The sequence below is a fragment of the Buceros rhinoceros genome, unplaced genomic scaffold, assembly GCF_000710305.1.
Source record: "Buceros rhinoceros silvestris isolate BGI_N320 unplaced genomic scaffold, ASM71030v1 scaffold32690, whole genome shotgun sequence".
In the NCBI taxonomy this organism is placed as follows: Eukaryota; Metazoa; Chordata; class Aves; order Bucerotiformes; family Bucerotidae; genus Buceros; species Buceros rhinoceros.
Window position 1 is genome coordinate 19,593 of NW_010391865.1, and position 13,534 is coordinate 33,126.

Consider the following 13,534-nt stretch of genomic DNA (forward strand, 5'->3'; position numbering starts at 1 on the left):
TCCTGCTGATTCATCCTCGTGTTCAGCAGCATGTGGGCTTGTAGAGGAAGCTATGGAGACCCCTTCCTAATGGATAATAGCCCGTATCACCGGAGGGCAGGGTGAAAAAGTCTTGCTCAGTGCCCTTTTGGCTAGCAGTGGTGTCAGTCTGACTGTACCGAAGTATCAAATGGGTTGTTCTGCTGATGCTGTTACCTACCTGCAGTGCCAAAGATCTTGCTAAATTGCTGGATTCTCCTTCCATTTTCATGCAGGATTCAGCTGGCAGAGAAGTTTGTCAAAGCTGTTTCTAAACCTAGCCGACCAGATATGAACCCCATACGGTGAGCGATGACCCCTTCCTTCCGCCTCGTGTGCTCTGGTCTCAGTGTGTTGGAGGATGAAGATAAGGAGCTGAAGAAGAGTTAAATTTCCTAGTTCTGTTCAATGGGAAGAGGCTAAAAGCCCTGTAAATATCTAAGATAAAGGCTGATAGTGCACAATTTGTGCCCTCCTTTCACATGACAGCAGTCAGTCATGTTTTCGCTGTAGGAGGATTGGCTGATGCTGATTTCAAATACCTGTTATGGTAGGTCTAGCACCCGGTTAGCCTAATCGTTGCAAAGACTTCTACGTCCTTTTTTGCTCCGCAGGGTCAGCAGCAGCATGGAGATGCTGACTGTTGGTAGATAAATGAAGTGCTGACCAGCATTTACCATCTCTAAATGGTTAGCCTGAGAAGGCTTTAGTTACAATCCCAAGAAAATTCCTGACAAAGATCTTCAGCTTTGGTTACCTGCTGACCTTCTATTTTATTAACTCTGCGACGCTGGAGCGTTAGAGTATCATTGTGCTGGATATCAGATAGGTATTTTGGAAAACGCAGCTTCTGTTTCAGAAGCTAGAAGTGCTGTGATACTCTAGGAGAAGCTGGAGGACGGGAAAGAGGACGTTCTCCTGGGTGGCTTAACGAAAGATAACGAGTGGGATCTCAATTAAACTCAAGACAAAGAGTTGCAATAACTGGAGGAGCTCAAAATGTTGAGGAGGGCTTAAGGTGAAGCAGTGAGGAGGGCTGCAGAAACGGGTCGCAGAGGAGTCCTTCGGTGCTCTTAGGAGAAGGTCTCCAGACTGGGCACTCTGAAGCCTGATGTTTGTAACAGTGGAAACGGGTGGTTGGGGTGTCAGATCGGAAGCAGGGATTTGAAACTCTGTGATCGTCTTTCTGCCTCTCAGAACAACGACAACAAAAGCAGTCTGACATAATGATAAGAATGACTCCGAATCACCTTTACTGATTTAAAAAAAAAAAAAAGCTGGTTTTACCTGAGGGTAACTAATGAATTTGTGATGTTCCTGAGGATAGTAATGGTGAAGTTAGTTTTACTAAACTAACTAAACTACTAAAACTAAACACCAGTTTAGTTTTAATGTAAGGCCTGCACGCTGAGGCCAGCCCCTGTCTGGGATTGATCTTGGTGAATTTGCCTCATGGGAAGACAAAAGCACCCACCTCTTATTGTTCTTCCTTTTCTGCATGCTCAGCCTGAGGTAAAAGTGTACAGTTCCTTGGCAGTGAGGACACGCGCTCCTATGCCGCGTACAACAACCCGGCCTTGAGCGTGTAGGTGTCAGGTTTTCTCAAGCCGGGAGAAATAAGGCACTGGAGCATAAGACAGTCATGCCTGCCCGCCCCACGTGGCACTAAACTAGCTGTTTGGCTGCTCCCTATAGCTGGGATGGAAAAAGAGGACAGCTTCGTTTTTGTTTAAATCACATTTTTGTCTTTTACACCTAGCGTGAAGGAAGTATACAGATTGGAGGAAATGGAGAAGATTTTTGTGAGGTGAGTGACAGGCGCGAATGAGAGACTTCAGGGTCTGTTGAGGTTTTCAGCCACCGACGCACAGGAATGGGAGTTCTGTGGTGGCCACTGTTTCTGGTGTGCTGCGGACTCGGAGCGTAATCCCGATGAGGTCTAATGCCGTAGATGTGGCCAGTGCGCTTTACAACAGGAGGAGTAGCAGCGGCGCTTGAGTCGGTGTGTGGAAGTGTCAGTGGCTTCTTGGTGGCTGGAAAGATAACGAGTTCACACCTGAAGTGAGAATCCCATTTGGATTAAATGTGGCAGGTCATCACAGGTCCTCACTGGGACACTCCATTCGCTGCCTTATCTAGACGGTTCTGGCTGGTTTCTCTAGCCACGAGGGGTAGCCAAGAAACCCGAACTCTTCTGGATGTGGTGATCTTGCCCTGTCATGTGCAGTGCTGTCAGTTTTCCCTGTGCCGCTCTGGAGTGGGTGTGCGGGGGGCACACAGGTGTGCAAGAGGGTGGTAAAGGTAGAAACGGGATCTCTGTCACTGCCTTCTCTCAACGTTTAGGTTAGAGATGAAAATCACCAAGAGTTCAGGGGGAATACCCCGGCTGTCCTACACTGGCCGAGATGACAGGCACTTTGTGCCCAGAGGGCTCTACATCGTACGGACCGTGAACGGTAGGAAGAGAGTCCCCGCTCTTCTTTCTTTCTGTTGTCAAGTAAAAAGTATCGACCAGGCTCAGTGCTGTGGTAACTTGGTAAAAATATTAATGGGAGTTCTCCAGTGGCTAGAGATTGAACAGTTTGCATGCAATGAGGGTAGCTCGGATTTGGGTAAGGTATAAGGTATTTACCTGAAACACTTTTCTGTTGTTAATTAGCTATTGTGTGGGCAATTCCATTTATTTACATGACTGATGACTTTCTGTTTCAAATGAGACCATAATTTTTAATAAGGAAACATTTGGAATGTCAACTTTTAAATGCAGGGAGAAGGGAGTTTTCTCAGTGAACAGAGAACAGTTTGGGAAGTGAATCTTCTTGGGGGAGGGAAGGAAAAAGGAGTAAGAGAAGGATCACACTTATTCTGACAAAAGCCTGCTCTGTGCTTGCTCTGTATGTGTGTTTATACTGTGCTTTTTTCCCATTTCCATGTCACGTCTGATCCCTGTGACTCTTCCATAAGACCCCTGGACAATGGCATACAGTAAAAACTCCAAGAGGAAATTCTTCTTCAACAAAATGACCAAGCAAGCAACATACGACCTCCCTCGTGAATCCATCACACCCTTTCAGTGAGTACCAGCCAGAGCTGGGGCTATGGAAGGATAGCCGTGTGGCAGAGCGCCTGTGTGGCCTGTCTCCGCGGCTAGCTGGAAGGGAGTTCAGGCATGCTGTGCGGTGTTCTTGCAGTCGTTTGCAGTGTGAGCACAGCCCAGCCACCAGCAGGGAGTGCTGCAGAAGCTGGCACCTTCTCGGATTTCCAGGAAACTGCCGAGCTGGATTTAGGGGTTTTTGCAATTAATTTCTATGAATGACACGCATCCCACAAGTTTGTTCCCCTGTCTGCAGCAGAGTACAAGTTACTGAACCTCCCTGCACACAGGGAAAATGGAAACCGGGCCCAGCAACTGTAAGCTGCTGCACCTCTGTGTCTTAAGATACTTGGTTAGAAGTTGCTCACTTAAAAGCAATCCCAGTTCATTTATCCCAGGCTTTGTCATAAGTAGGGAGATGGGAGCTGTTGAGAGAGAGAGAGAGGGAAAAGCACCTGCTCCTTGGGAAGAGCTGGAGTGGCTTGTCATTGGACAGTCACTAACACTGTGGTCACTGAACCCCGTTTGTTTCTACTGAGTACTGGGCTAAGGCCATGTCTTGAGTACAGCTCCTCCCGAGTCTGTGTGACACCTCGGGGCACGCAGGTGGAGATGTTCTGCACACCCTGCCCTCAAGAGATGCCCTCCACCACTGCTACCCAGGACTGTGCTGCTGAGCAAGAGCTTGGTATTAAATAGGGCTCCTGATTTTCTCACTTTGAATCCAATAACCTGCCTTACAGAAGTGCTCTTAAGAAGTCCCATGATCTTTCCTTAAGCAGCTAAATGGAAGAATGAGCTGAAAAAGCAGAGGCACACGGTGCTTCTTCCCTCCACGTGTCGGGATGGGGTTAGTTCTGTCTGGGTATTCTGAAGCACGCCAGCATGAACCTGCACGAATGGTGGAGGAAACCCTTCTGTGGGATTCCAGAAGGGATGTGTGCTGTGTTGTACTCACTGAGTACTAACGTGTCTTTAACTAGCCACTGACGTGTGCTTGTCACTGCGCTAGTACTGCTCCGTTAGCTTATTTGGTGCTACTGTTCTATGAACGTGCCGAGTCAGTAACTGTACAAAACCAAAGGCTGCTGTGCTGGGTAGTAATTAGCAGCTCTGTTTTCATTAGGGCTGGAACTATGTTCATGCAGTGAGGGAGGGCTGTGCTTGGTGAATGGAGCTGAGAGGTGGTTTTGTAGGACCAGAACTGTCAGCAGCCAAGGAGAGCTTGGGGAAAGAGGGGATGATCCCAGCTGATTCGGTACGGTGTGCTGTTCCTTTGCAGAGCTCCACGGAAGAGCTGTTACTGATTCTAGCAGGTTTGTGGTGATTAGATATCTGCTGCTGGCAGACTTTCTAAATTCTTCATTAAGGTCTTGCCACTGCCTGCAATGACAGTTTCATCCTCTCAAAAACTTGGGGGGAGGCAGGTTTTTTGCTAACGATCTGTCTCCTTATAGCAAAAACTGAACTGAATCTTGAGTGAAGCTAGAATTAACAAATTTATTTCCATGGAAATCTCTTAGGCCTGGGAGTTGCTGTACCTTACAGGCTTGGTAAGGTGAATGAAAACACTGGTAGTTGTTGAAGGCCCCCTTAGAAGGATATCTGTGGGGCTCCCCTTGCAGGGCAGCTGTCTCTGTAGTGCACTTCGTGGCTAGGATGAGTGTGTTTTCCTTCTCCTTCCTTGCCAAACTAACCTTGCTCTCCTCTCTGCCCACAGCATCTGCCATTACAGCCGCCTCTTCTGGGAGTGGGGGGAAGGTGTCAAAGTGCACGACTCTCAGAAAAGGCAAGATCCAGAGAAGCTATCAAAGGAGAATGTCCTGGCTTTCATCCAAGCGCACTACCCCTAACCCTGCTCTCTGGAGGGGTGCAGCGGGGGCTGAGCCCAGCTTGGACTCTTCAGGGACTGATGAGACTGGGCAGACTCCACAACTTCAATCCTGGTTTTCTCCAGAGCTGATTTCCTGGAGGTGATTAAACCAGGGAATGGTATGCAGAAGGCACAGGACGAGGATCTGCCCTGGTAGTGTATATAAGATTACGGCCCAGGGAGCGCCTGCTGCTGGAGTACCCGTGGTGACTCCTGGAGCCAAGGCCTGACACCCTTTCGTCCTGACCTACTGCATGCATGAGGCCAAGGGGCTGGCAACTTTCTCTGCTCCTGTGCATTCAGTGAGGTTTGTAGAGCTCTGTGTGTGCCAGAACTCTCCAGGCCTGTGCTTCCCCCGCAGTGGGAAGGAGCAGAGATGTCTTGGTGGCAGGCAGGGCGACAGCACATCGAAGCAGCCCTGCCTCGCTCCTGGCAGCTATCTGCTTGGCCTTATCGAAGGCCCACGCTTCCCGGTGGGGAGCGTTACCTCACTGGGGAATGCTGGCTGTGGGACACGAGTGTGCGTTCTTATCGGTGTCTCCAACACTTCTGCTTATCAAGGCACTTGGCTGGCTGCTGGCCGTGTCTGTGTGATGGTACCCTGTTGGACAAAGGCCAACGCGTGTCACGAGCAGAGTTCCCAGGACAGACACAATGTACTTGGTGCCAGGGCGTTCTTAGACCTCTAGAAGTTGCTGCAACAAGGATTTCCCCTTTCTGGGTCAGTGACTGATCCTAAGCCAGCAGCCTGGGGTTAACTTGTGAACATGACTATGCTTCGTGGTACTTCTGAGACCAGGGTGCTTTGACTCTTGGTACTCAGCATTTACCCACATCTTCAGGGAGGAGAGCAGATGTGGAAGGGAAGACATGGGAAGGCCGGGATGCTGGGGGTCTTTGGAGGGAATGATGGGAATATCTGACAGTGGAAAAAACCCAGGGCTTCAGTGGAAAGAAGTCTTAGCTTTGACCACGTTGATTAATCAGAAGAAATCCCATTCCCTGACTATGCCCACTGGAAGGGACATCATGTCAGAGTGGGCTTTGGAGCCCTCCCTGTCTCACGTGGCCCTGGAACTGCGTCTGGGGTGTGAAGGCACCGAGCTGTGAAACTCTCAGCCTGTCTGTGTGTCAGCAGACTCCGTGCACTTCTGCGCTGAGCTCAGAGCAGTCTTTCGTTGCTTGTTTTACCCTCACTTCTGGCTTCCACGGCACTTTTGCCAGGTCTTCCACGTAATTCAGAAGATACCACACAGTTGACAGCTGAGTGCTTTTGGCCAAGCAGAGAAATTGCCCTCTCTTTTGTTTTGTTCTTGACTTTTTTTTAAACATAGATTGGCAGTAGGGAGGAAACTGATGTAGGGGGTGTCTGAACTGTGCCTTAAAGAAAGCTATAGTTCTTCTAGAATCTATAGCAGTTGTTTAGATTGTTTCTCTCCACACCCATATGTACAATTTGAACAAGCTTTATACACCAAGACTCCGAATTTTTCGCTTGTAGGTGTGTAGGTGCATGAGTGCCCTGCAGGCCACCTGAAGAAGCCGGAACTAGGATGGCATGTGGTAGAATTCCCACCCTCTAAGGCTGAGCATTTTGTGCTCATCCTCAGCATGGAGTGTCATCCTGCAAGGCAGCTGTGCCCTCCGAGCTTGAGCACTTCCATGTCCCCACAAGCAAATTGTCTCTGTATGTATTAATTCTCTACCATTCGGTATAAACGAATGTAACAGCTGCACCTCCTTGCACCAGAGAAAATGACACGCAGGCTTGATCCCTACAGAATCACACCCCTGGCTCAAGGAGCAGCAGAGGAGCTGGCACAGTCCGTCGGTTAACGGAAACTGGAGGAGGCAAAGCTCACGGGTGGATGGGAGGTTCACTTACAAATAGGAAGCCCTGAATGTTGTGCGGGGGAGCTGTTCTCTTTCTTCTCAGGCTCTGGCCAAAAGTGAAGTGGGTCAAAGGTAGTTTCCATGTTGGTGATTACTGGTCCCCGGACAGGTAGGTCTGCCGAAGCAGCTGAGGGACGGTGTGCTGTTAGTGCGTCCTCTTGCTGACCTGTGGATCACTGGTAAAGAAACGAAAGGGTATGAACGAAATGGTGGCCCTTCCCCTGCCAGGAACAGGCCTGTCACGGGCAGTTTTGTTCTGGCAAAGGTACTTCCGTAAGGGATAAGGAGGGGCAATAAAGGCTTCCCAGCCCCTGTGCAGTTGGCTTTTTAAACTAACCAGACACTTCTCCAGGCTACCCTGAGGCTGTCCAGTGCGAGCACAGCACTGCAGCCAGCCTCCTTCGCTGACTGTTGGGTCCTCACTCGGGGTTCTGGCCTCCTGCAGGCTGGCAGACGGAAGGGTGACCAGTACCGTACACTAGAGAGAGCGTAGGCCTCTGAGGGTACAGAAAACCCCCTTGGTCATCCTGCGGGCTAGCTTCTGTGAGCAGATACTTTGTCTGCTCCGTTACCTCCAGCTCCTCCTGATTTTAATTTGCTTTTATTATTTTTAATTTTATTTCTGATGCACTGAACCTTGATTCTGAATCCTCCTTCAAGAAGGCAAGCATGAACCATCGAGCTGCTTGCTTCCCTGCTGCAGGGTAGATGCAGAGGGATTGTGTTGGGAAGAGGGGTGAGGAAGGTCGTCTTGCGCAAGAGAATGTTTATGTACGTTAACTGCATTGATGTATTGTTATTAGGCTGTGTAACATCTTGTGTTTACTTCTGTGCTTTCCTTGTCTCTGTTACCAATACATCCCCTTTATTCACAACAGTGGTTGTTTACTTTTGCTTCCCACAAAATTCTGGCCAGCAGGATCTTAGTATTGCAGACTGCCTTGCAGTTACATTTTCAAGGCAGTCCTCTTTTAAAGGCTTTCCTGGCAATTCGGAGTGCAGTCAGGGCTACCTCGTCTGTGTCACTGGATCAGACTGAGAGGGGACTGCAGAGGACAGTATCCAGCATGCCAGGCTGCTTTTTTACTCAGAGGAAGCAAACACTGAAGTAAATTCCAGGCCCCCGCAGACCTGTAAACTACTGCTGAGTGTTATTTGTGACCAGGGATGCTAAGCACTTAATCCAGTCCAGGCTTCCTGTGGTGCAACGTGTGCCAGCAGGGAGATGGTAGGATGAGAATAAAGCAGTGTCTGAGAGGCATGTTACAAAAACAGGAAAAAAAGAAAACCAGAAAGTTGCAAGGTCAAATTAGTTTATTTGAAGCCCTGCATAGGCAATTCTGTCCCTGGGAACTGATAATTTCTCCAACTGTTGATTCTGAGAGGCACGAAGAGGCTATCAAGCTTTGATACACTAAGAGGTAGATCTTCTCAAAGCCCAAGCATCTGGATCTCAAGGTCAATGCTACCTGCTTGTGGAAAAAGTGATCAATACCTCCCATCTGCTTTTGTGGAGGTAGGAGTCCTTTGGTCCTGTAAGCGTGGAGGAGGAAACATCTTTGTTGTCAGCTCTGGGGCCATGTGGAGTCTTCAGGTCAAAATACCTAAGTTAGTCTTTGATTCAAAGAGCTTGGTGTCCTGTCAGCTTTTGGCTGAGTCACAGGAACCAAGGTGCCGGCATATATTCCGGCTGGGCAGCGAGCATTTGTCTGCAACCACAGAGGTCCCCTCCAAATCAGAGAACTTACTGCTTTCCTCCACCAGGCTGGACGGTCTTGACTGTCTTTTGGGTCAGACAGCACCTTGAGCTCTGCTTGATCTGATTTCCAACCGCAAGCATGCTGTGATTTCTGGGTCATCTGCTGTTCCCCTCAATTCTCAAGAGAAAAAGCTTCCCTACAAGGAGGCTTGGAGAAGATAAAAGAACAGCAGTTTGAAGTGCTGATCCTCACCCTTCAGGGAGGCACAGTGGAGAGAGGAGGAAGAGCTCCTTGCAGGAGAGTCATCTGGTCAGCAGGGAGAATTCTTGAGTGCCATCATATTGTCCAGCAGGCGTAAATAAGAGCCATCAGCAATGCCACGGCCACAGCAAGGGCAGCATTCTTGCGGTTTTCCTGACGAAGCACACTAAGTTCTTTCTCTAGGAAACAAACAAAAGCCAACCTGTACTTTGTCATGCTGAAGTACATCACCTTTCAAAACTGTCCTGAGAGCCCAGTACTGCCACGGGCAACTCTTTGGGGATCAGTATGCAAAGCTGCTAATTATAAGATGTGCTGAACAGGAAGTGAATTAGCAGGAACCTTTTCTTTTGCTAACTCTCATCCTGTCCCTCTCATAGTAGGGAACAGTGCAGTGCCAGACCAGTTCCTGTTTGCAAATGACCTTGTTCCTAGGACCCCACTAAGGACAAAATGGGTCATTAGAATAACTGTTTGTTCCCTCAAAGGATGAAGAAGACAGAGGGTGGAGTGCTATTTTTAATGTCTACTAGATGTTACAGCCCAGTACCTCTTCCTAGTGCTTAAATTTACTTAGAAACAACTGTGGGCACCTTTGAATGCTGCAGAATCCGGGCTGCCTCGTGCACTAGAAGGCTAAGTGTGGAAAAGAGCTTGGACACTGATTCTGTTGGGGTCTGCAGCTTTATAGAGATGGGTCACTTTCCCTAGCCCTGGTTTGCAAAAGAAGAAACAGAGATGCAGAGAGCAGAAGGGAGTAGCTACCAGAAGTATGGAGTCCTACTGATCTCCCTTTCTGCTCCGTTCCCTTTACCAAAGCTGAGAACCTCATTTGGGCTTGTTCTGTTCCACAGACTGTGCTGGATGGTACAAGGCGAGAAGTGAGGCCTACAGCATCATGTGCTTACAAACAGCAAGAGTTATTTAGCAGGGCAGGGCAGGCTGGTCTTGCTGCTGAATACAGCTGCATTACTGCCTCCACAGTTTGCACAAGCAGCCTCCAGCAGGAGTGCCCTGCCCTGCAGGTTCCCAAACTGGTGCTGGTATCAAGAGGCTTTCAGCTGTTCTTTCTGCCCCCGTTCTTCACTTAGCACAAGCATTGTCATGGAACCAAAAAGTGAGCTGCTTGTATTGCCAGGACTACAGAGGAAGTGGTAGAGACTAGAGGTCATGTAACAGCAAGTACAGCAGTGCCAGCTTAAACTGGTGGAGCAATGCCACTGTCAGCAACTGCAGTTCACAGCCTCAAGTATGTCACCTGAAGTAAGCACAGATCTAACCAGAGGCCACAGCAGTGATCTAAAAAGACTCTGTGCATACGCGGTGTCTGTTCTGTTTCTGGAGGAGCAGCCATCACCACTAGGTGAGGCTGTTGCTGCTGTTTGAGCAGCCTGCTCTGTGGATGCTGGCAGTGACAGCTGACTGCTGGTAAAAGGGTGACAGTGATGTGCAGAGTCTTCTTAGGGAACAGGTTTGAATCTGCTTAAAACCACCGCTAGTCTTCTGGAAACAGTCCTTTCACAGAAGTTAACATTACAAATTTGCAGGCCGTACTCCAGCTTTCAACTCTCCAGGCCTAAACTAACACTTGTGCTTCTTTCTCTCGTGTGAGCTCTGGCGTTTGCACTGCTGCAGGGTACTGTCAAGCAGTTAACCCGCCAATCAACACCAGAAGCCTGAAGGCTGCTAAGCAGCATCCCTCACAGAAGGGAAGTGCCGGCAAATGTGCAGTAGCTCAGAGGGACTCTCATTTTAACTGTCTACAGCAGGACTTGCAGCAAGACAAGACCCTGGCTCTCTGGAACTGCAGGTTCCAGAACACCTGGCGCTCTGGAACACCAGCACATCGGTGTGAATCCCTATGCTCGTGTGCTGAATGGCCCCAGAAACTACTGCAGTGAGCACCTTCCCCAAGGAAGGTATGCTTTGCTACAATCCACACAGGCACTTGTCAAGCTTGCTCAGAAGCCTCTACTAAAGAAAAGATAAAAAAAAGAAGGGGAGGTATGTTAAAAGCCACTCAAGTCAATCTGTTGCCTAAGATTATCTAAAGACTGGTAATTTGGGGTATGTGGCAGGGACATCGTTCCCCCCTCATTAGCTGATGCTTTTTTTTTTTTCCACTTACGATAGCAAGCTCAAGTGAGAGCTTGCTTTCCTACTATAATATGCTGACTAGATTTCCCTCAGTCTAGCTCCCTTTGGTTGAACTTAAATTCAGAGGCAGAAGTCAGAGGTGACAGGAGCTTGAACACAAAGCCAAGCTGCAGCACTGATCCCATGAGCCCAGAGGGACCATTTTTAATGAAGTTCTTACCATAGTTGTCAGCCTTGGTCATTAGGAAGTTTCTCTCTCTCTCCAGAGACTTTCTGTAATGAGAAGAGGAGCTCATTACCAGCAAGGCACAACGTAGCCTGTTTCTTTGCTCAGACGATGGAAGAGAGACTGACCCACTGCCAGGGCTATCTGCTCACGGAATGAGTCCCTCACCCTTCACTGAGGAAAGGTGACAGCTTAGAAACCCTCCTTCTTGCAAGAGAAGGGATGCAGCAGTTTTAGACGACTTTTCCCTTACCCCAACCTACTTCCTCTCTCTCCTTCCGGGACAGTGTCAGCGTACGCAAGCAGGCTAGAAAGGGGTCTGTGTGTCAGAAAGCCTCCTAACTCTTTCTCCAGGTGAGGCGGGAAGTTCTGCCACAGCTTCAGGATGAGGCAGGGTCCCTATGCGCTCTCTGCAGGATCCTGCCTCTCCAAGACATCTGGCCAGCACATCTGGCCTAGGAATACTAATTCTTCTCACGGACAGAGCCTGGGATCCCTTTGTCAGAGGAATCCAGTTTACACAAATTGCTCAACTCAAGGAAACAAGCAGAATCCAAGCTCAGTAACAACCAGTTAAGCAACCTGTTACTAGACTGAAGACTCAGGATAAAAACGATAAAGTCAGGCAACCCAAGCCTTGTTTTAAACTGTACAAGATGATTAATTAATATACAGTTTTAAATACAAAAGCAAAACAAGTTGCCTGAAAGCAGCAGCATTTCCATTACGGCAGTGAGGACACGGTCACTCCTTTCAGATTGGATGCATACAAATAAACGTGCACCAACAAATTATCTCCTGGCTCAGGGCAGACAGAGAAGGTAGGAAGTGTAACAGAGTTTGTTGTTCCCCTTGGAGCAGAGCAAGTACTTGTAGAAGGAAAGAGATCCAATTCTGCGTGTACAGCTAAAGTAAGCGATGTCAGAACAGCGGGAGAGGAAAGGACTCCTAAAGGCAGCTGGGGAAAGGCAGCGTGGAGTGCAGCACGGAGGAAGAAGACAGATTTACCAACGTGACCGAAACATGCCTTGTGAAGAGAGTCAAGAGAAGAGGCTTTGAGAGTGAGACATGAAGAAACCATGACAACTGAACTTCAAACTGGGAAACTAGAGCTCTCCTTTGTGTGCTGCATCAATAATTTTGATCGTCGTACCTTCCTCCAGGGTTTTTCAAACGATCTGGATCAGTGCAACAGAGTTTCTGTTTCCATCTCCATACAAACTGTAAAATTCTGAAGAGGACCCCGGAATCCCTATTCCTAATTCTCTGCTCTAGGCCCTATATTTCACAGAGAAACCATACAGGTAATGTTCCATCCTGTCAAGGTACCACAACTGTAGATTTGGTTGTTCTGGCCACCTGAACGCCAGATAAAGGATACACACAGTGAGCATAAGAATTTAAGCCTAGAAAAGGACTGTTGAGATGAGAGACAGGAGGCGACAGGACCTCGTCAACGATGGATGGGGATATAAAACCCCAGTAAAGGGGGGCAAGGTGGGATGGGCAGAGTGGAAGGAAGGAACAAAGAAGTTAAGCTGAGACTGTTAAGCATCAGGGTGCGGAGGTGTCACCACTGCAGGATCATTTCTTACTGGCCACTGTAGGACAGTATGGTAGAGCAGTCATGAGGACTAACAGGACCACTCCCTGGGTTATGAGCTTCCCAGCCTTTTTTGCTAGGACCAGAGCAGGAGGATGCTGGTGACTGAAGAAATGTCCTCAAGCAGAGAGATCTGAGAATGAGCTGGAGATCTAGGATCTCTTGCTTCACATTCTAGAGAAACAGCAGGTTCTGCCTGTGCCTGCTATAAAATCCAGGTCCAAGTACTTCCTTGAGTCTTAGCTCTAGAAGACTACAGTTGCCTCTTCTATGTCAGTGACAGATTTCAGGAGAATTGTCCCTCTTCCCTTTCCCAAGAAAAGCCAGTGTGCATCCCTACATCTAGATACGTTTGCAACACCGGCACAGATAGAGTAATTTCCCTTAGCCCCTTCCGCAGTTGCAGTGGTTTGGCCCTCAGCAGTAGCTGCTGCACCTCTGCCCTGACTGGACAGGGGCAGTTTTGGCAAACTCTGAGTAGCAGCATGCAGTGAACCTTTGCCACGCTCACAGAGCTATTTCCTAGCAAGCCGGGAACCAGCTCTGCAAATGAACTGGCAAGTTTCAGGCACTGCTTGGCTGGTTGTGGAGCAGGTTGGAGAACGAGGCTCTCAAAAAGGTATATATTTCTCTCCACATAGCACTGAACTTTGCACCCTCTCTTGGGACAAGTTCCCCAAGTAAGCTCCAAGCTAGGGGAAGAGATTCTTGTCATAGGGAACCAGACATTCCCATCCCTCCAAGAGCCCTTGCTCAGTACTTCAGCAGG

The 13,534-nt window shown here is 48.7% G+C and overlaps 2 protein-coding genes across 2 annotated transcripts in view; one reads left to right on the forward strand and one right to left on the reverse strand.

Moving 5' to 3' along the window:
- Positions 1-4,965, forward strand: part of CMTR1 (cap methyltransferase 1) — a 23,249-nt gene extending 18,284 nt beyond the window's left edge. Inside the window, exons 19-23 of the mRNA XM_010143301.1 lie at positions 255-323; positions 1,778-1,825; positions 2,362-2,474; positions 2,983-3,091; positions 4,833-4,965. Coding sequence (XP_010141603.1) covers positions 255-323; positions 1,778-1,825; positions 2,362-2,474; positions 2,983-3,091; positions 4,833-4,965 — 472 coding nt within the window. The remainder of the gene's footprint in view (positions 1-254; positions 324-1,777; positions 1,826-2,361; positions 2,475-2,982; positions 3,092-4,832) is intronic.
- A 3,949-nt stretch (positions 4,966-8,914) lies between these two features.
- CCDC167 (coiled-coil domain containing 167) overlaps positions 8,915-13,534 on the reverse strand; it is a gene marked incomplete at its 5' end in the record, with an annotated part of 11,059 nt that continues 6,439 nt past the window's right edge. The window contains 2 exons of the mRNA XM_010143312.1: positions 8,915-9,018; positions 11,157-11,209. Coding sequence (XP_010141614.1) covers positions 8,915-9,018; positions 11,157-11,209 — 157 coding nt within the window. The remainder of the gene's footprint in view (positions 9,019-11,156; positions 11,210-13,534) is intronic.